The sequence below is a fragment of the Artibeus jamaicensis genome, unplaced genomic scaffold (genome assembly GCF_021234435.1).
Source record: "Artibeus jamaicensis isolate MK-2021 breed Jamaican fruit bat unplaced genomic scaffold, CSHL_Jam_final contig_755, whole genome shotgun sequence".
NCBI classification, from domain to species: domain Eukaryota; kingdom Metazoa; phylum Chordata; class Mammalia; order Chiroptera; family Phyllostomidae; genus Artibeus; species Artibeus jamaicensis.
In genome coordinates this window covers 144,116-166,163 of record NW_026521950.1, presented here as the reverse complement: position 1 = coordinate 166,163, position 22,048 = coordinate 144,116, and the positions used below count along the sequence as shown (strand labels likewise).

Below are 22,048 nucleotides of genomic sequence, written 5' to 3'. Positions count from 1 at the left end.
AGAACATTAGGATCAAGAAAGGGGCTGTGAAGTTCCCTACGTGCAGACGAACAGCCCATTACCATAAGGCAAGTGATGGTCCACTGTGAGTCATCCTGGTTTCATCATCCTGGCTTCACGTCATCCGGCTCCAGGAATGAAGGTCAGCAAAACTGCCAGAGCTGGAGGTCAGGCCCTTCAGTGCCTGAAGGTCAGGGACTGTATCTTTTGAAATTAATTCCTAGGATTCTTATGTAAACATGCTGTTCATCTATAAGCTACATATTAGTCAGAGTCCGCACTTACAGAAACAATGTTGAAAGAACTGTGGGGTGGGTTACAATTTTCCACTGTTACACTTCCTCCTGTGAACTCTGGAGCCACAGACACAAATGCAAAGCCATGCTGTACCTGGCCAGTTTTTCTCTGAATTCCACTCTCTTTACCTGTAAAAGGGGATCCCTAGTTCGCAAGATGAGGTGAGAATTTAGCACAGGACCTGGCCAGGATCCATAGTGACAGCCATCCCCAGCTCAAGGCTGCCACACCAGGTCATCTCGCTCTTGCACTTGGATGGCAGTGCAGGGTTCTAGGTCCTGTCTGCATTCACACTTTAATTTCCAAAGAGCTTTTTAAAATGTCAACGCCCCACCTGAAATGTTTACGGCTGGGTCCTTCATCTTTATTTTAACAACCTCCCAGATTATGATGCAGTTAGGGTGGCGAGTGCACCTCAGACCACAGTTTCCCATATCTAGAGGTACAAGAAGTTACTTGGGGCGCATCAGCGACGGAAAGCAAGCAGGACAGATTCGGTTTCAATCCATCCTGGCATGGGGGTTGTCCCTGCGTGTTTCCCGGAATTCCGCAGCTTTGGGGAGCTACTCGGTTTGGATGCGCTCACTGCTAATGCGGGGATTGTCCGGTCTACAGCCTTAGAGTCAGGCTGACGAGTCACGGGCAGGGCCCGGAGAGCGGGGACCAAGGCCCTCTAGGTCCCTCCAGCTGTCACCTGCGCATCGCCCCCTCACCTGGCACCGCCTGCCTGACCCCACGCAGGGCCTAGGTCCCAGCGCAGGAGGCTGGGAGCCTGTGCGCCCCTTTCCCACATCCCAGCCCGACATTTCGCAGGCTCGCCTCCGGAAGACTCGGACACACCCGCCAGGGGCACTCAAATCGCGCGAGAACAAGTCTGGGCATGCCCGCACCTTCCTTGATGCTACCGGGAACGGAGCGGAAGTCCCGGAGAGCCGCAGCGCGCAGACGCCACAAGCCAGCCGAGCGCCAGCGTGCCGTAAGTGCGCAGGCGCGTCAGCCGCTCTCTTTTCTGCCAGTCTTCTCCCAGTCCCTAGACGTCAGCGGCCGTTGGGTCTTATGTCGCGCCGGGCCCTCCGGAGGCTAAGGGGGGAACAGCGCGGACAGGAGCCCCTCGGGCCCGGCGCCCTGCAGTTTGGCTTCCGTGATGACGATGATGCGGAAGAAGGACCAAAGCGGGGACCAGGCGCTCGGCGCCTCCGGGTTGCAGAGAAGGAGGGTGTCCAAGTCAACAACCGGTTCGAGCTGGTGAGCTGCGCCGCCTGGGGTAGGGGCGGCGGGGACCCCGCGTGGGAGGCGGGTCTGCACGGGGCGGGTCAGCGCGGCGGTGGGGTGGGGGTGGGGTGGGGGTGGGGTGGGGATGTGAGGCAGTGACGTCCTGAGGGCGGGGCGACCTAGGGTCTTGGCCGCACTGGAGAGGGCGGGGCCTGGGGAGTAGGCGGGGCATGCGGTCCTGGGGGTGGGGTGGGGCAGCGGGCGGGGCCACTTGGGGTTGGGGCCACCTCCGGTTTGAGCCAACGCTCGGGGCGAGGCCACTGTGACCAGGGGCGGGGCAAGTTGTCTGAGCTGCCTGTGGTGACCTTAGCCAGCAGTTGAGGTGTGGGGCTGCCGTGCAGTGGGCGGGGCTGTGGCATCGGTGGGCGGGGCGGAAGCGTGGGGGGCGAGGCTCCCCTTCTCAGGATCTTGAGTGCTCTTCCCTTGATTTTCATCTCCACGCCAGGCACTTGAAGGGTCTTTACAAACATTCTTCTTTATTCCTCACACCGGACGTGGTGTCTTGCTCATCGCTGCATCACCGCCAGCCAGGTGTCCAGCACAGAGAAGTAACACAGTAGCTGTGAATTGAAGGAATAAACCCCACCCGTGTCTCCTTAGCGCTGGCCTCAGTCTGTAATTTTCTTGTGTGTACTGTGTCTTTTTTATAGATTTTAAAAAAATCCTCACCTGAGGATATGCTTATTGATTTTAGAGAGAGGAAGGGAGAGAGTAACGTTTCCGACCGGAGATAGAACCTGCAACCTTTTGGTGTATGGGACGACGCTCCAACCAACTGAGCCACCCTGCCAGGGCGTTATGTGCTTTACCGTGTTCTTGCTTCCCTGAGCTCCTTGTGTGGGCTGGTAACACGTGTTTTGCTCACCTGTGTGTCCTGCACAGTGCGTGCCCAGTGTGCATGTAGAATCAGCAGTTCGTTCTGTTGAGGTTTAGCTCGGCCTAGAGTTTATTGTGAACTTGAATTCCTTAAAACACCTCAGATTCCCAAAGGGGGCTAAAAAATAGGATTTTTTAAAAGGAAGAGAGCATTACTTTATACTAGGAAACCAGCACCCAACTAACAAGAGGTTCCGGTGGCACCCTTAGTTAAATGATGAGGAAAGTGTGGGTTCCGGTCCTCCATGACACCCACAGTTTAGGGAAGATATCCATAGTAGCCTCATTCCAGCTTCCCGCTTTGCTTCAAGACCCTAACCAGCCAGACCACACGGGGCCCCTGACGTCCTGATGCTGCCACGCAGAAGAAGGTGTCTGAGGGAGCAGTCGCCTGCTAGTGGCGGTGCCGTGGCAGACCCCGTTTTGGTAGCATTCCAGCATTGTCCAATCAGGTGCTCTTTCATCCACAGAGACCCAGGGGCCTGCTAGACACATTGCACACTCCTGAGTTTATGCTTCCACGTGGAACTCTCCACTGGTGAGGAAGGCAAACCCAAGAGCACAAAACTGACCCCTGCTTTCTCTGCCACTTTCCCGCTGGACAGCAGGCCCACTGGAGACGGCAGTGGTGCTTTTGCCTTGCATTCTCATCAATGAAAAGTCACAACACAGCGTGGTCCCAGTTGCACTTCAAAACTATCTCAGGCTTGCAGGGTTAGAATAGATTTTTTTTAGATTTATATTTTTTAGATGTTCTAAATTGAACATACAGTTTTCTTTATTTTTGGACTTGAGTGCACCGGATTGGGTCCATCGGATCTGGTTATTGCTACATGGTGGCCTCTTTTATTTCTGTATTAATTTGTTAGCTGAAGGGCCAGAGCTTTCACAGTAACCTGTACCCACCTCTGCCACCCCTACCCCTGTCTCCATTTCTCCTCCAGAGTGTGTGTTTGGTGGGCGGGGGGGTGGGGAATGTCCTGGGAGTTGCACCTGTTCAACACTGTGATCCTCAGATTCATCCGTGTTGGGGGTGAGTGTGGACTCCATTGTGTGACAGTGGCCCTGGGCGGTGCTCATGGGGGATAAGTTGTGATGTTTGGGGACTCTGCCTGCTGCCGGTTCTGAAGACAGGACACCATGGGCCACGTGGGCCGCAGCCCCTCTGTGGACCGGGGAAGCCCTGACCCAGGACCTGCTCAGGTGCTGGCACTGAGGCCTGCGGGGCACAGCACGCTGGCACTCCTTCCTCCACAGCCCCGTGTGGCCTCCCTGCCGCCGATGCAGACGCGTCTTGCAGTAGCTCAGGACGCAGTGGTGACCGGACACCCATACGATACCCCCTTCTCTCCCCTCCGTTTCTGCAGATAAACATTGAGGACCTGGAGGAGGGGCCAGTGGTGAATGGAGAGAGTCTGCCCACAGATGCTGCGGTGTCGGGGAGCAAAAGGAGGTCCCAGAGTGGAGGTGCCGAGCGCAAGAAGGATGGAGAGGAGGCTGGCAGGGCAGCACCCCTGGAGCAGGTGTGGGGGGGTGTGGGGCAGAGGGGCCCAGGCACATACTCCTGCTGTCACTCTCTGAATTCCATCTTGTTCATTGCTCAGTCACCCCAGATTTCCTGGGGAGCCCTGGTCAGATGTGCATGAAATCCTCAAGACTGGTGGCTGTCGGGGCTGCTGCATCCAGGGTCCCCAGACCAGTCTCCCCAGCACAAGTGCCGTCTCCCTAATTTTCGAGAGAGTCCCCTGCTCAGCAGGGTGCGTGCTCTTCCGAAATGTGCGTCTGGAGCTCAGGCCGGGTGGACCATGGCCCTGGGTGGACACACCTTGAAGAAATGTGTAGGCCCCTCTAGTTCTGTGTTCTTCGGGGCACTTGGGAACACTCCTACAAAGACCTTTCGCTCACTTATCCGACACATGCTTAGGGAGCCTCCTGGGCTCTCGGGACAAGTCTCTGTCCTCCAGGGGCCTCTGGTTGAGGGGGACATGGATGAATGGACAGCTCCAGTTGGGGAGAGTGGATGAGTGTGGGGGTGCCTTCCCAGTGCTCCACACTGGGATGGGAGCAGAGGGCCAGATGAGGGCGTGCCAGGTGTTCAGGCAGAGGGACATGGCTATAGGGACTGTGATGCAGGGCCCGGGCTCCCGGTGGTCGAGTGTGGCAGGAGAGAGCTTGACAAAGTGAAGGGTGAAAGCAGAGGGCCGGTGGGCAGACGTCAGAACTCTGAGCCTCAGGAGGTCACAGGGAGCCCTGAGCTGTGTCAGAAAGAGGTCTGAGAGGAAGGGGGAGGCTGGACCAGAGGTGGGGCGGCTCAGGGAGCTGTTTGTTGTCTGAGAGAAGTAGGTGAGGTCCCAGGACATTCAGGAAGTGGAAGGGGGACATCAGGCCTGCATCCTGTGTGACTGTCCCTCAGTAGCTTCCGCTGTGGGTGTCAGGGTGGAAGGTCTCATTGTCTCTTCCCGTTGATTAAGATGTGCTTCTTTTGTTAGTCTAATACGAGTGGCAAACTCCGAAAGAAGAAAAAGAAGCAGAAAAATAAGAAAAATGCTACGGGAGAAACTTTGGTATGTTCGGCGGACACCCGCCCATCCTTTCCTGGCTGTTTCGCAGGTGGTGTCGGAGGCAGCTCGTTCGTTTGTCCGTGTGAAGCAGAAATGTCCTCGAGGCTTTACCGTCACGTGATAAAACGAAATACGGAGCTTAGGACCGGGTCCGTGGCCCTGTCTCCTCTTACTGCCCCCCATTCAGACTGCTCGCGCGTCTTCATGGCGAGCGTCTCTCAGATCTGCCGCTGTGCACCACACACGCGAGCCTCGGCCCGATCTCCGCAGCCGTGGCCTGTTGTGGAAATCAGCTTAGTCTGCCCACCGCAGGCACCGCGTCCTGTGCACGCAGCCCGGCCTTGCTCGTCTTGTCCGGTGTCCCTCCGTGGGGCTGGTGCCTGCAGCACTTCTCACAGAAGTCGGGAAGGTGTTAGGGATGCCACCACGTCTGGGAGGGAAAGCAGTTTGGTTTTGTTTGATACTTTGATTTCTTCCCACCAGGAGTGTAACTAATTTAGAGGTTAGAGAAATTTAAAGGGGAAATTGCTTACCCAGCTTTGCTTCTGTGTTTGCTCATGTCATTCCTTGAGACCCAAGCCCACCGTGCCCCCGGATGACTCTGTGGGATGGCAGAGCCCCTCGTCCTGCAGCTCCAGGCCGGACCTACGTCCACTGCTGAGGAGCAGATGCCCCAGGGGCAGTGTGTCCCCACAAAGTGTTTTCCATGTTGCCCTTGGGCTTCCCTGTCCCCCTCTCTTAGTCCCCCAAAAGAGGTTGCAGCTTTGTGGCTGTTCATCAGCATCTCCAGGCCCAGCTCAATTACCTGAGGAGGTGCGTGGACCTGTGAGGCCAGGGGTGTGGGCTCGCCACTCAGATGGCCCGGGGCCCTTGTGCTGCTTCTGTCTCTTCGGAGCCCCTCCCAGGAAGACTCTCTTCCGCTCTGGGTCATGTGCTCGCTCTCCTTCAGGAAGTTAGCAGTGTGGCCGTTGTTCTTTGTCAAAGTGAATCACAATGTTATCTGTTGTTTTGATGTTTAAAATGAAGTGAAGACGGTGATTAATACAGGGCTTGGGGGCTTTTAGGAAAATGGGCTGGAAGACATCGATCGTATCTTGGAGCGGATCGAGGACAGTGGTGGCCTGGGGCGGCCCAGCCCGCAGCCCCTGAGTACGAGGAGGCACGTCCTGTATGTGGAGCACAGGTACCGGCCACCAGGGCTCCCCGCCAGGAGGAGGAGGAGGAGGAGGAGGAGGAGGAACGCTTACTCTCCTGGAATGAAAGTGATAGGGGTTCATTACCGAATGTGGAGGAACAAGGAGAAAGGGGAACAAAGGACTCCTCCATTTCCAGGGGTCTCTCACTCTTAGTTTGGGTGTGTGGGGGACACTGCTGCCCTGGGATGTCATCCTGGGGTCAGTCGTTCATCTGGTCCCCGCAGGTGCTGAAGGAAAGCCCGTGGCCACTGCAGAGGCTGCTGCTGAGTCAGTGGGGGATGCCCACCTAGTCCAGGCCTTTCACCTTCCCGACTTGGCCTCTGGTCAGGTGGCTGTAGAGATAGCAGGCTTACAAAGGGTCTTTGACGCCAAAATAGCAGTTTTCCCCACTGGGGATTTTATGTGACTTTCTAAAATTCCCAGAGTCAGGGGAATTGTAAAAGAACTCAATTTAATTTTTTTTGTTTTAATTTTAAATTCTCTAGACACTTGAATCCTGACACCGAACTGAAAAGGTATTTTGGCGCTCGAGCTGTCCTGGGGGAGCAAAGGTAAGACCAGCGTGGGTTATGTTCTCCACTGCAGGCTCTCCAAGCCCTGGTGAGCAGAGACCCTGTGGGTGCTGGGCCCAGGGCCCCGCTGGAGTTGGGCCTGTCTGTGGCTGCTGGGCCCGCTGCTCTCTGTAGCAAAGGCTCTGAGATTCCTCGAGTCTGAGCTGCTAGCCTTGAAATCTTAGGTAGGTTCATTCTTCTCAATTAGCAGCACAAGAAACTTGAAGTCTCAGTTCTGGGACAAGTTTGATCTCTGTTAATGTAACAGTTCTCAGTGGCTGGTGCCCTGTGGGAATCTCGACGAGAAATGCTCAGGGCGTGAGGGGCTGGTTCTGGGGCTCCCTGTGGGAGGACAGGTGTTCTGAGAGCCTTTACCCTGACAGAAGCTTTGTCTGATTACAGAGCTTTTTTCCAATTATAGAACTAAATACTTCTAATTAAAAAATTCAAGCAAGTCAGAATTTCCTGCTTTGACAACCCCCAAGAGACAACCCTTCAGGACAGATTGCTGGTCACTGCACCTCCCCAGGGTCCCAGAGCACTGCCGGTCCCCACACACCCGGCGGCCACACCCTGGTGTGCGGGGGACTGCTCTCTAGGGGATGGGCATTGGCCTGTGTGTTAGCTGCAGCCCCTGTATCTGCTCCAGCCTTTCTACAGAAGTCACCCCGATCTGGGTTTCCCAGCGACACGTCACACCATTGGCCACCAGGAGAGCAGCACAGCTGTGTCCCCGTCCCCCCCCCTCCTGCCCCGAGCACGTGGACAGCTGTGTTGATGATTTGACCTTCCTTTGATTATGAGGAAGGTCGAGTGAGGACTTTTTGCCCTGTTGTTTGCCTACACTTTCCTTGTATTTATAATGGTTTTTACTTTATAGTTTGCTTTTATTTTTGGTCTTATTTAGGACACAGGGGTTTCTGACTCTGTCTCTCTCTCTCTTTTTTAATATTAATGAAAAACATTTGCACTTCAAACCATTCCTCTTGGTCACCTGGGCTACCCTAGGCCGGCCTTCTCCCTGCCCCGACCCTCGTGCCCTGTGCCCGTTTGTTGGTCTGCCGCTGCCACTTCTTGACATTTTTGCCTGGTCTTATTTCTGTCTGAGTTGAAGCTAGTAATTGAGTTAATAATAATTATGTTTGTTTTTATTGGTTTATACTTATCTATTTCTGAAAATTTAAGTTCTACCCGATGGCCTTGTGAAGCCGAGGTCCCCTCCCTAGACGTCCTGCCTCTCGTCCCTCACCTGTTCCCACGGGCGCCTGCCCGTCGTCTCTGCTGGCCATTCAGAGTCGCGTCCGCTGCGAGCTCTGCCCTTTCTCACTGGCACCCTGCTGTGACAGGCTCATGGCCCTCTCCCCTCTGTCTCTGCCCCTCCCACCCCCTGTCCCACTGCCCAGCACAGTCAAAGCCGCCTCGGTCCAGTCTGAGTCTGTCCATAGGAAGGTCTCTGCAGGTCTGGGCTGTCCCTGGGATTCCACAGACGGCACAGTTACCTCTCCTGTGGGCACCTGGCCACTTGTGCAGAACCGTCTCCCAGGTCAGTCTCCTGCGGGTCTGCGGGCTTGTCTCGTGTGGCCGTCCTCCCCTGCAGCTTTTGACTTCTTACTGGGAGCAGAAACGTGCTTTTTCACCCTGTTTCTAACACAGTTTAAGTTTTCACTCATTTTTTAAAGTATATTTTATTGATTATGCTAGCACAGTTGTCTCATTTCCTCCTCTTCATACTCCTCCACCCTGCACACCCCCTCCCACCCACATTTCCCCCCCTGTAGTTCATGTCCATGGGTTGTACATATAAGTTCTTTGGCTTCTACATTTTCTATACTATTGTTAACCTCTCCCTGTCTATTTTCTACCTACCGCCTGTGCTACTTATTCTCTGTGCTTTTTCTCCTCTTTCCCCCTCCCACTCCTCTGTTGATAACCCTCCGTGTGATCTCCATTTCTATGATTCTGTTCCTGTTCTAGTTGTTTGCTTAGTTTGCTTTTGTTTTTGTTTTAGGTGTGGTTGTTAATGATTGTGAGTTTGCTGTCATTTTACTGTTCATATTTTTTATCTGTTTTTTCTTAGATAAATCCCTTTAACATTTCATATAATAAGAGCTTGGTAATGATGAACTCTGTTAACTTGAGCTTGTCTGAGAAGCACTTTATCTGCCCTTCCATTCTAAATGACAGCTTTGCTGGGTAGAGCAATCTTGGATGTAGGTCCTTGCCTTTCATGACTTGGAATACCTCTTTTCAGCCCTTTCTTTCCTGTAAGGTCTCTTTTGAGAAATCAGCTGAGAGTCTTACGTGAACTCTTTTGTAGGTAACTCTCTCTTTTTCTCTTGCTGCTTCTTGGGTTCTTTCCTTAATTTTAATCTCGGGTAATGTAATTATGATGTGCCTTGGTATGTTCCTTCTTGGGTCCAACTTCTTTGGGACTTTGCGAGCTTCCTGGACTTCTGGACTTTCTGGAAGTCTATTTCTGTTGCCAGATTGGGGAAATTCTCCTTTATTATTTGTTCAAATAAGTTTTCCACTGGTGGCTGTGCCTTTCCCCCTTCTGGTACCCCTATAATTCAAATGTTGGAGCGTTTAAAGATGTCCTGGAGGTTCCTAAGACTCTCCTCATTTCTTTGAATTCTTGCTTCTTGACTCTTTTCTGTTTGGCCATTATTTGCTTTCTTCTGGTCCACTCCATTGATTTGAGTCCCAGTTTCCTTTTCATTGCTATTGGTGTCCTGTGCAATTCCATTCATTTCAATTAGTTTCGCCTTCATGTGTTTGTCTAATTTGTCGGCTATAATCAACCAGTTCTGTGAGGATCCTGATCACCAGTGTTTTAAACTGTGTGTCTGAGAGTTTTGGTATTTCTTCATGGCTTAGATCTATGGGCTCTGGGGCTTTGAGATCTTCTTGCGCCATTTTTGGTCTGTTCTGGTCCTTTAAGTGTGAGAAGCGGCGCCTTGGACTCCCAGGTCGCTGGGTTGTGACGCTGTATGTGGAGGTGGGGTCGGAGCAGGGAAATGGCGGTGCCCTCCACTGCTGCTTGCCGCGGGGACCCGCCGGCCCGGTCCACCCGCTCACTCCCTCGCCAGTCGGCCCGTGCACAAATGCGCGACCACAGTCAACACGCAGCACCGCTCCCCCACTGTCTCCCCCGCGGTCACTCGGTCGCTCACTAGGTCCAACCCTGCGCCTGGATTCCGCGCGCCTGAGTCCGTCTGACCGAGTTTTCCTGTGCAACCCCGCTTCACCAGCCGCTGGTTTCGCCCCTTACCGGTCAGGCTGAAGAATTTGTTGTTAACGGACTTCCGAAAAGTTCAATTTTCCGTGTTCTGGTTGTGTTTTCTGTTGCTAATATTTAGTTGTCTCTAAACTTGGTTGTGTGAGAAGGCACGGCACATCCACCTATGCCTCCATCTTGGCGGAAGTCCAATTCTGTGAGCATTCTGATCACCAGTGCTTTGAACTGTGCATCTCATAGGTTGGCTATGTTTTCATCACTTAGTTGTATTTTTTCAGGAGCTTTGATCTGTTTTTGTTTGTTTGTTTTGACATGCCTGTTACATAGTGAGGGGCGGAGCCTTAGGTGTTCGCCCTGGCAGGGTAATCCATGTCACTGTGTTGTGACGCTATATGTTGGGGAGGGTTCCAAGAGGGAACAATGGCACTTGCTCTGCTCTCTGTCGGATTTCAGTCTCTTCTGCCACTTCCTACAAGCAAATGGGGCCTTTGTGGTGCTGATTCCCAGGTGGGTGGGTCTGTGTACGTTCTAGGACCCTGTGGGTCTCTCCAGCGGACTGCCTGTGAGGCTGGGAGTTTCTCCCGCTGCCACCTCAACTCCCACAGGTGTTTTCAATCGGTGGTTTGAGGCTTTATTTCCCTGCACTGGGGCCCGGGGGTGCGCAGTCCGCCCTGCTCCCCAGTTGTTTCTCCCGGTTTATCTGCACACGAATGTGGGACTGCCTAGTCCATAATCCACCGCCTCACTAGGTCTGCCAGTGGCCACCTTGCCCGCCCTGATCCTCCAGCCACTGCCTTGCTGTGAGTCCTCTCTGCCCGGCTGCCCATCACTGCCCCTCCTACTGGTCTGGATGAATGTGTTTTCTTTACCTCCTTGGTTGATGGACTTCCTTACAGTTTGATTTTTCTGTTAGTTCTGGTTGTTTTTTGTTTTTAAATTATCGTTGTCTTTTGGTGATACGAGGAGGCACAGTGTGTCTACCTACGCCTCCATCTTGGCCAGAAGTCATCACTCTTGTTTTTCATAAGTGAAATAGTTAAGTTTATTAAAAATATATAGATAAGTACATACACACGTCCGTGTGCTCATCACTGAGCTCAAGAAATAAAACATCACTAACAGAGTGGAACCCCCTCCTGTGACCAGTGCTCGGGTAGGTCTGCCACTTGCAGAGAGACCCTGGGTATGGGGCAAGGGGCTGCGGGGACACCCACCCCAAAGCCTGCAGAGCTGTGCCTGCCGCCCACCCTGTGCTGCTGTTGGGCTAGCCTCCTCCCAGGAACTGGTGTTAGTGCTGACGTTAGCAGGCTGCCAGGTCTCTCCCCTTTTCAAACGTTGTTGGGTTGGGGAGTCCCAAGAGAGGGCGGGAGACGGACCTCGCGTCTAGAGGGAGGTCAGCCCATGCATGGCCTGCCCTGCCCGTCCCCCAGACGCGGCTCGTGGGCGTCCGCAGGGTGCCTGCAGGCTCGCTCTCCTCCTCATCGTCTTTAGTGTGGGTTTGTGACCCCCTCACCTCCCCTGCCACTTTGCCAAGCTGCCAGTTTCCTATTTCTTTGCTTTCTCTCGTTGTCTGGTTATTGAGGTCCCGGGCCCCAGCTTCGTCCAGCAGTGGTCACATGAGGATATTACCGCATGTGGAGGTGCAGCCGTGCACCTTCTCCCCCCGCCCCGCGGTTTTGCTTCCACAGCTGGGCAAAGGTTGGGCAGCACAGATGAAGCTGTGCCACGTCCTGTCCTCCACAGGCCACGGCAGAGACAGCGCCTGTACCCCAAGTGTACGTGGCTGACGACCCCAAAGAGCACCTGGCCCCGGTACAGCAAGCCAGGTGAGGGGCTGCGGCGGTGTGGGGTTGTGCTGGGGCCGCCGCTGGGCGCCGCCGGGGTCTGAGCCTGTTTGGCCCGGCCTCTCCTCGGCTTGTGCAGAGCCGTGTGTGGAGACCGAGGGCCTGGCACGGTGCCAGAGGAGACACTCCTGGCGTTGGGACACAGCCCCCCCACCAGCTGTGTGTCATCTCGACCACGTTTCGAGTGCGGTTTTTCCCTGTCCTCTTGCTGTTTCCTGTGGATCCTACACCACAGCAAGCAATCAAGTTCGTTTTTAAAGTGTGACATTTTATTTTTTGTTGCAAACTAACATGTCATGTACTTTAAAGCTAAACAGCAGCTGTGCAGAAAGGTGTGGGGTGTGGGCCAGTGGCTTGTTGGGACGGCTGCACGGCCTGGGGCTGGGGTGGGGGTGAGCGGTGAGGCAGGGACGCCCCGAGCCTGGGCAGAGATGGGGGCATGTTAGCCGTGTGTCCTGGGGCACGTGGCCCTAGTGCGGCCATCAGCACAGTGTGAGCTTAGGGCGACCGGGGACCGCGGGCCGAGTCCGTGAAGGTGCTGAAGGGAAATGGGAGTCCAGGTTTATTGCAGAAACAGCCCCTGTGCCCCGAAGGCTCGGGCACAAGGAGCAGGGACAAACGGCGTCTGGTCACGGGTCTCAGTCACGTCTCCTCCCTGCCTGGCTGGCCCCTGCACTATTGTCCCGAGGGCTGGTGCTCTGTCCACACTCCCTGGGGGAGCGTTTCTGCAGGAAAGAACAGAGAGGGTGCGGGCCGGCAGCCACTTGGCTGGCCTGGTGGGGCTGGCGCTCTTGTGGCAGCTCAAGCTGAGTGCAGAGCTTCCCCACCAAGAGCACCTTGAGGGCCTTGACCCGGCGTTGTCCCCAGGCCTGTCCATGCGGCTGCTGGAGTCCAAGAAAGGTCTGTCCTACTTTGCATTCGAGCACAGCGAGGAGTACCAGCAGACACAGCACAAGTTCCTGGCCGCCGTGGAGTCTATGGAGCCCAACAACATCGTGGTGCGTGGGGCCCGCAGGCTGCCCGGGGCACGAGGGCCATGCTTGCAGGCAGTGTGGGCTCACTGCTTGCCTTGGGTGTGGGGCCTGGGCCCTGGGGGTGCGGGCAGGCGGAGACACCTGGGCGCAGAGAGTCCCGAGCTGCCTCTCCAGTCAAGTCAGGGGTTTGGCTTCACAGCCATGCCCATCAGTGTCTGAGCTGGGCGTTTTGAGTCACCCTTGGTGATGTTTTCCCTGAGGCTTGGTACCCAAGAGAAAGCTGTGCCCTGGGGTCTGGTGTCTCCTGGGTATCGTCCCTGGAGGGCCCTGCCCACGGCTGTGGCCAGCATTTTCTCTGGCCTCGCAGGTCCTGCTGCAGACCAGCCCCTACCACGTGGACTCGCTGCTGCAGCTCAGCGACGCCTGCCGCTTCCAGGACGACCAGGAGATGGCACGAGACCTCGTGGGTGAGAGCTGCCTGTTGCCCAGCCCTCCCGTCCCTTCACCCGAGTGTGTCAGAGGCTGGCTAGTGGCACAGGTGTCATTTGATGATGCTAGGATGCGAATGGGTTTGCCAAGATGTTGTGAAACTAACAGCTTTGGTAGAATTCATGTTACATGAAATTCACCCACTTAAAAGTGTATAGTTCATACAGCCCCTCATACATCCTAGACCACTTTCATTACTTATGAAAGGGCCCTGGCGTGCTGACCCACTGCACCCCTGCACTGTGGGCTGCATCTGAGCCCCCACTGCCGGTGTCTGTTAGCCTGGACTCATCGGTCACCTGCCACATTCCCAGCCCCGGGCAACCACCAGTCTGCTTTCTGTCTCTGGGCTTGCACGTTCTGGACCTTTCTGAACGGTGGAATCATAGAAACGTGTCTGTCTGGGTGCCTCACTCACCACCGTCTCCAAGGCTGGTGGCGTTCCACTGTGAGACTGCACTCGGCAGATGCCCCGCGTTTCAGCCCTTGTGGATGAGTCGTTGGAGCCTGTGTGTGTGAGTTTTGTAAGGGCATGAGTACATTTCTTTTTTTTTTTTTAATCCTCACCTGAGGATATTTTTTTTATTGCTTTTTAGAGAGGAAGGGAGAGAGAGAGAAAGAGGGAAAAACATCAGTATGTGAGACAGACGTCAATCAGTTACCTTCTACGTGCCCCACCTGGGGATAGAACCCACTACCTTTCTGTCTGTGGGATGGTGCTCCAACCGCCTGAGCCACCCGGCCAGGGAAGGACGTGTGTGCATTTCTGTCTGGAATCCCGGAGCTGCCAGCTCAGGCCCTGTGGGTGAAGTCAGTGCAGAGTGGCCTCGGGGACCTCCAGCGTCACGTCTGTGCCCCGTCTCTTCCCTCAGTCCTAGCCACCTGACCTCCTTCCTTGCCAAGCTTTCCGTGTTGTGAGGCACAGAGGACGGGGTTGCAGTCTCTTGCACGGTGGCTGTGACGCTGTCCCCTGGTGTTTGTGTGGCCCACAGAGAGAGCGCTGTACAGCATGGAGTGTGCCTTCCACCCCCTGTTCAGCCTCACCAGTGGGGTGTGCCGGCTGGACTACCGCAGACCTGAGAACAGGTGCGTGCACACCTCCTTGCTCTTTCCTCGCAGGTGACTTGAGAACCTGTGGTGGGGAGCGGGAGCAGGGGCATGGGCTGTCCACACGGGGCCCCCTGGTGGCTCAGACAGGGCATCGCACTGTATTTAAAGCGTAAATGCAGGAGGCTGGGCTCTGGCCGGGGACCACTGACTGGGCTCGTGCCTGTCCATGTCAGAAGTGAGCCTGATGAGCCACTTCACCCTGGGGGGGTCTGTACTCAGGGTCCCATGTGTCTTTGCACGGAAGGGTTCATTTCCTGTGAGTGTAGAGTGCCCTGCCACGCTTTGTCTGCGAGTGTGTGTGATTCTTGAGTGTGTCCCTGGGGTGCAGCCCGACCCTGTTTCTGGCAGTGACCTGAACTCTGCATATGGGACCCCTGCGTCTTGCAGAAACTTCTGCTGCCCTGAGGGCCCTGCTCAGGCCCTGAGTGGCCTCAGCAGCCCCCCGCTCATCTCAGCCTGGTCGTCAGGGCCCTGGTGTGGGGGACATGCTGGCTGTCCTGGGCTCTCCACACCCTCCTCTGCTCCCCAGCTCTCTCTGGTGTCGGCAGCCAGGAGCGTTTTCTTGGCTCCTGCCCCCACCAGAGGCCACCCTGGTCCCTGGCGTGCTGACCCACTGCACCCCTGCACTGTGGGCTCCATCTGAGCCGCCCACTGCCGGTGTCTGTTAGCCTGGTCTCTCCATGTGAATTCTTAGCTCACTGGGGCAGGTTGTGAAGTACTCACACTTCCAGGCATTAGCTGGGCGGGAGGTCTGGATAAAACAGCGGTCTACTCGGATCGTCCTGCCACAGACTCCATGCTCCGGCCACAGAGCTGCTGTGGCTGTTGGAGTGAGAGGCGGGTCCAGGCGGTGATGGCACTGGGTTTTGACTGCTCATTTCAATGACTTAAACAAAAACCCAAGATAGAGGTTCGGCCTACCAGATAAGCTTGGTTTTCTGTACACGGACACACGTGTAACTCAAACAACAAGCGGAGCGTCGCCTTCTCTGCAGACCCAGGAACATTCCGGACATTCACGGATTAGGCTCCACAGGAAGTGCCGGCGCAGCCAGCAGGACAGGGCGGCGTGGCTCTGCGGCCTGCTGTTGCTCTAATTCACGCGGCACTGTCTTGGGTCTAGGAGCTTCTACCTGGCCCTGTACAAGCATCTGAGCTTCCTAGAGAAGCGTGGCTGCCCACGCACGGCGCTGGAGTACTGCAAGCTCATCCTGAGGTAGGCATCCTGGCTGCGGCCGCGGCCTCTTCCTCAGTAGCTGCAGGCCCATGACAGCAACATGGGCTCACTCTGGGTTTTATCTCCCTCTGCCCCCTGCCCCGCGCTGCCTCTGCAAGCCTGGAGCCAGACGAGGACCCCCTGTGCATGCTGCTGCTGGTGGACCACCTGGCCTTACGGGCACGCAGCTACGAGTACCTGATCCGCCTGTTTGAGGAGTGGGAGGTAGGAGTGAGCGCCCAACATGGGCCCTGGCAAGGGTCCTGGGAGACCCCAGCGCATCTAGCCTGGTTGACAGGCGCACAGATGAGCCATCTGGGTTATGAGAGAGACTGTCAAGGCATCGCAGGGCTTGTACGTAGGTTCCCCCAGTCTCACTTATTAATGCCCCAGAGCACCAGAGCGCCGGTGCCAGAGGTTCGGCACTGCCCCAGGAAAGCTGTAAAAAGTTTCATTTAAGCGACTGGACAAGGAAAGAAAAAAATCACGCTGAGGTTGTTAAAATCTGTGGTGGAAATAAATCTTCCGTCAGTGAAGTTTAAAGAAAGAAGAGAAATCTGTGCTGTTCTTACTCTGGTACCTCAAACTGTCATTCTGTTTTACTCTTGTCTCTTACGCTGCCCCGTCCGTTAACTGGAGTTGGTCACGGATGCGCATGTGCAGGCGGGGACACGGTGCTCGCAGGCTTCGGTGCTGGCCACGGCGCCAGGCGCCCACTGCGGTCTCGCAGCACGTCCCCCGTGGATAAGGGGCAGATTGTGTGTCGTTTCCCCCCAGAGGGGAGACTGTCATTGTCACACTAAGTGCTGCAGAGGTGCCGTGTGTGCTGGCAGGCTGGGAACTTTGCCTCCGTCTTCACTCCTTGTAGGCTCACCGGAACCTGTCCCAGCTCCCAAACTTTGCCTTCTCCGTGCCCTTGGCGTATTTCCTGCTGAGCCAGCAGGCAGACCTCCCAGAGCAGGAGCTCAGTTCCACAAGGGAGAAGGCCTCCCTCCTGCTGCGCCAGGCACTCACCATGTTCCCCGGAGGTGGGTGCCCCGAGCCCTCCCTGTCAGACCAGCCCGAGGGACCGAGTGAAAGCCAAGGAGGAGTTGGGACTTACTTGGGTCTCAGGGTAGCTTGGGGTTTTAGGATGTCTTTGATGTTGGCTGTTTGTCTGAAAAAGACTTAGCTTCTGAAGAAGGTGTGGCATTTTCTAAGGAGCAGGAAGCAAGGCCCTGGACGGAGGGACAAGTGGGGCAGGAGGGCAAGTTAGCCAGGTGGGCTTCCCACTCTTGTCTTGTGGTCCTGACTCTTTCCGTTTGGAGGGGCTGAGACGCAGGTTGTCCTGTGGACAACCTGCAGGACAGGTTGGAACCATTGTCCCGTGGGTGTCAGGGTGCAGAGGCCTGTGGCTCATCCCTTCGGTGGCTGAAGTGCACCTCACACATCTTCAGAGGGCTCTGACCTGTAAGAGGAGCTCGCCACTGTCCCCTGCAGCAGGGAGGCAGGCAGGCACTGGGACGGTGTGTGAGGTGGCGCCAGAGCAGACAGGGACTGGAAGGGCTGTGCAGGGGACGGGGAGGAGGGCAAGCGGCTCAGGCTTCCAGCGCCCCACACCTCAGCCACCGCAGCCCTGCCGCGCACCTTGGCCTGACTTGCTGTGCACGCAGGGCTGCCTGGCAGGTCTCAGGGAACGGACCCTCCCCACCCAGCGGCTGGAGCTGTGTGTCTGTTCATGTGGAGGAGGGAGGTCTGCCTCCAGGCCACTGCCTGGTGGTGTTAGAGGCGTGGCTCTGGACCCCCCCATGTGGCACAGCTGCCCACCCACGCAGCCTGCTCTGTGACCCACAGGGGTACGTGGCCTTCGCCCACGCAGCTGCCTCTGGGCAGGACCTGGGGCAGGAGGCCCTGGAGAGTCACTGGGGAGGAGGTTTCTCCCTCAGGGTGGATGCCGCTGAGGGGACAGGTGTGTGGCCTCTGTGGTGAGGACGTCCAGCTCCCATGCTCGCAGGGGTCCTAGCCCACTCCCTCACATGCGGACAGGGCCACTGGGAGGCAGCAGGACAGCGGGCCCTTCCCAGGCGTCAGTGACACATTGGGGCCGTGCTTCCTCCCGCAGTTCTGATGCCCCTGCTGGAGGACTGCAGCGTGCGGCCTGACGCCGCCGTCGCCGGTCACCACTTCTTCGGACCCAGTGCCGAGATCAGGTAAAGACTGGCAGATGCTCTGAGGGCCACGTGCCCGTGTGTTCATGGCGGGGGCCTGTCTTCCTGGCAGGTGTGTGAGTGGCCTGCAGCCCAAAGCACAAGGCTTCCCAAGGAGCAAGGGTGCAGGGCACAGCGGCCCCACGTCCCTTCTGTTCTCTCTGTTCCCATTAATGAACTTGTGCTTAGTGAGGACCATGTGCAGAAGAAAGCACCGTGTGCCCCCAAACTCCCAGGTAGCAGTACGTCCCAGGTTGGCAGCCCCCTCTCTGGGCAGCTTCTGCTCTCCTCAGGACCTGGGCACAGCCTGGACGTAGCCTCACAGCTGCCCGTGGGCTTGTGGGGGGGCGCTGGGTGGGCCGTGCTGACAGGCCCTGCTGTCTCACAGCCAGCCCCCCGCCCTGCGGCAGCTGGTGAGCCTGTACCTTGGGCGGTCACACTTCCTGTGGAAGGAGGCCACCACCATGAGCTGGCTGGAGGAGAACGTCCGGGAGGTCCTGCGGGCGGTGGATGCCGGGGACCCTGCCGTGGAAGAGTGTGAGAGCAGGTGAGCCTGGGGCAGCCGGGGGGGCACTGGCCTGATGGGTTCGCACAGGAAGCACGAGGCCCGACTGCTCAGGGGTCTGGGTCATGAACGTGGGGTCAGGGCAGGTTTCACTCCATGGGCTGTCCCTTCTTCTCCCCGGGCCCCAGGCGGAAGGTGCTCTACCAGCGTGCACCCAGAAATATCCACCGTCATGTGATCCTCTCTGAGATCAAGGAAGCTGTTGCCGCCCTCCCCCCGGTAAGGAATGGGGCTTCCGGCAGGAGCCAATGTGAACTGGTCCCTCCCTCAGAGCCTCGGGCGCCCACAGCCTGCAGCCTGCTGCTCCGCAGAGACATCCTGACACCCTGGGTGGAGGTTGTGGCATGTACGCGGGTGGTCGTGTGTCCCACCCTTGCTGCCCGAGCCTTGGGTACAGTAAGCCCTGCCTGGCCACCAGGGTCAGCTCCCGCAGGAAGGGCCAGTCCAGAGCAGGATCGGCTGACAGGCTGTGGGGAGGGAAGCACAGCGCAGGGCTTGACTGTCTCTCTGTCCTGTGTCACCTTCTGCAGGACGTGACCACGCAGTCTGTGATGGGCTTTGACCCTCTGCCTCCTCCGGACACCATCTATTCCTACACGAGGCCTGAGAGGTACCTGTCTGCATGTCGCTCGCTCCTTTGCCTTCTGGCTCAGTGCTTTGGACCCTGGGCTTGCTGCTTCCTCCAGACACAGGTCCACAGAGCCGAGTGTTGGGGTCACAGACCAGCCTCTGCGGGTGTGAACACCGTCAGTTATTTCTCTCTGATGCAGAAGCGTTGCTCAGTCGCAGGTGCTGTGTATTCAGTGGGAAGCAAGAGTGAGGCCAGCTCTGTGCTCCTGGCGCATGCAGTCTGGTGGGGGAGGCACACCAGGGGCAGGGACTGGGGACTGCCACCTGCAGCTGTGTGGGAGGAGTGGTGGGCGCACTGTGGCCGGAGGCGCCCTGTCCAGGCGATGAGGTGACAGCTGCTGGGCCTGAGCAGAAGAGTCAGCTCGTGCAAAGGCCCCGCGTCTGGGCTGGGAGGGTCCGTGGCTGCGGGGGGTGGGTGGCTGCTTCCTTTCTCTGGCCTCTGAAACCGCATCACTGCCGATCCGAGCTCCCCAGCGCTGACTCGCAGGTCTGGAAGGGTCGTCTCCAACTTGACTCGTTTAAGGGAGCAGGGGCTTTCAGATCTTGGTAGAACATGTTTTGTAGGGTGAATTTTTTCCACCAAATTATAAGAATTGGATTGCATGTTCACGAGGTAACATTTCCCAGTTAAACCCTGCAGTCAAGGTGGAAATTAGTTTCACGGGTTCAGAAAAAAGCCGACATGCCGGACATCACAGTGTTGAGGAATGGCTGTGGGACTTTACTGACTCAGGGGTGTCCCCCACCCTGCCCCCAGCCCAGCCCTGTGGACTGTCAGCTTTTGGAGCAGGCCCTCCCACCTCCCAAGGGCAGCTCTGTGTCTGGTAGAGCTGGGCTGCAGTACCGCCCTTCACCAGGAGGGGTCTTCGTGGGACACTTGCTCCGGAATCTCTGGCCCCTTTATGCCCCTTTAGCTCTAAGTGTTGAAGGACACTCTGAACCCACAGCATTTCTCAGAAGCAGGCCCCTGTGCAGTGCGTTCCACCGGTTCAGCGAGCCAGCCACCTTCAGGAACAGCCTCCCCCTTTGCCCCTGGGGCTCTGGGTCCCAGCTCAGCCCTTGTCTAGCCGCTGCCTTTCCACCCCTGCTCTGTCTGCTGACCCTCCTCTCCTTTTCAGGCTGAGTCCCGCGAGCCGTGGAAACACAATTGCCCTCTTCTTTCGGTCACTGCTGCCCAGTTACACCACAGAGGTAGGTGAGCACGCTGTCTGCCGAGGTCGCTGGGCCATGCCCACCTGAGCCTGTAGCTGCCAACTGGACAGAACTCTCTTCCGTCAGCCTGGCCGTGCTGGGTGTGGCTTCCAGGGCCTCCTCGCCTCCGCAGGTTCTCCTGTGCCTGACAGCCCTGCTCACACCGGTCTCGTTGCCACAGGGGGAGAGGCCAGAGGATGGAGGGGCCGAGGGGCTGGACCGCAACCAGGGCTTGAACAGGCTGATGCTGGCCGTGCGAGACATGATGGCCACCTTCCACTTCTACGACCCGGAGGCTCCGCAGGAGGCCCACGCCGAGGGGGATGGGGAGTGGGACTGAACAGGGGACGCCGTGCCTGCACTGTGCAGTGACGGTCCTGACTCATCTGGTCGGAACTGGCCAGCTCCCCAAAGTAAAAACATGGTGTCTGCCTGCCTGTCCTGTCTCTCCTGTCGGCGGGAACAGCCACTCCTGCACGCGTGGCCCTGCTTTCCCAGGCTGTGCCTTCGCCCACATACCGCTGAGAACCGGCCTGGGCACATGGGCGTGGGCTGCCCAGCCCAGTGGAAGGGCTCTGTGGGAAAGCGCAGAGTCAGAGGGCAGCCTGAAAGGGCTGCCAAAGGATGGACGGGGCAGAGACGGGGACGTTTGCTCCTCAGGGCGAACAGAGCGTTGGTGGCTGGGCCAGTCAGCTGCGGCAGGTGCTGGCACACTTGTTTGGCAACTGAGAACCACACAGGGCTGCCTGTGACTCGGGAGCCTGTTTGGTTCCAGAAGGATCCAGGGCATGAGTAGTGAACTGGAGGAATCCTGTCTGCTGGGTGCCCTCCCAAGTTGAAACGACCCTGTGACCCACCTCTGGCCCAGCCCTTCCTGAGATTTCTTTGTGGCGAGAGCCAGGGCACGGCTACACGTCCCGCGTGCCTGTGTGTCCCCTGGCTCTCGGGCACCTCTTTGAGGACAACAGGGCCAGGCCACCTGCGCCTCCGGTCAGGCAGTGACCCCACTTCGCTGGTGTGGCCGTGGTTGGTTGCAGGACCCTTCCTTCCCCTTCATCGGGCTCTTCGTGCCCTGGTGTCCCTGTGGGGCTCACTTGTACGTTGGATGCTCGTGTGATGCAGGCCTGGTGTGTGCCTGTCACTGTGCTTGGTGCCAGGGGGACAACCATGAACAAGACCGAGGGCTCCAACTCTCAACCTCTCACTGTGGGTCAGGTGCCTGGTTTTCTGGCGGGCTCCAGGGACACCGTGTCCATGCCTACTCTGCACGCCAGCTCCCAGGGGCACTGGAGATTCGGTGGTGTGATTGACGTCAAGATTATCTGTGATCACCATAGATGTTTCCCTCATGACTGTAACTGACCACAAAGCGGACGGCTGCATGTCCACTTTGTACAGCTCGGCTGTACCTGCTGTCTCCCTGCCATGGGGTCCCCAGAGTCCAGTGAGAACCAGATGGACTGTCCTGAGGCCTCACCAGGAAGAGGGTTGTGGTCACTGGCCAGAGGCTGCCCAGTTCTCACACCTTTTGAAGTCTCAGGCTGGGGGGCCGGGAGGGGAGCACTGGACTCCTCAAAGTCTTCATTTATAGAGTCGGAAATAGTAACGTCCCTGGAATGCCATGACAGGAGCTGGGTCCCAGCCTGGCTCACCCAGAAGATGCCCTTGCGCCCCAGGGACAGATGGCAGGAGGGATGGAGGGCTGCAGTGGGGGCCCTAAGGCGAGTGGAAGGGACGGGTCCCCCGCTCAGCTGCTGAGGCCACTTTTCCTGCCACGGTGCAGCCTTGTGCTCAGGCCCTGGGACCCTTTGGGGTACGGCACCGATGGGGGGGAGGGGTTTGCGGTGGGGCC

General features: G+C 57.1%; 1 protein-coding gene across 1 annotated transcript; it reads left to right on the top strand.

The window, feature by feature from the left end:
* The first annotated feature begins 1,227 nt into the window (after window positions 1-1,227).
* On the top strand, window positions 1,228-20,633 carry TCF25 (transcription factor 25). The gene is made up of 18 exons (XM_037142658.2): window positions 1,228-1,542; window positions 3,813-3,968; window positions 4,935-5,009; window positions 6,071-6,189; window positions 6,688-6,753; window positions 11,735-11,817; window positions 12,703-12,833; window positions 13,177-13,276; window positions 14,291-14,384; window positions 15,532-15,624; window positions 15,744-15,849; window positions 16,493-16,652; window positions 17,726-17,813; window positions 18,199-18,357; window positions 18,504-18,594; window positions 18,906-18,985; window positions 20,124-20,196; window positions 20,378-20,633. Exons 1-18 carry the CDS (start codon window positions 1,354-1,356, stop codon window positions 20,534-20,536), a joined length of 2,022 nt encoding a protein of 673 aa, XP_036998553.2. The 5' UTR covers window positions 1,228-1,353; the 3' UTR covers window positions 20,537-20,633.
* The last annotated feature ends 1,415 nt before the right edge of the window (window positions 20,634-22,048 follow it).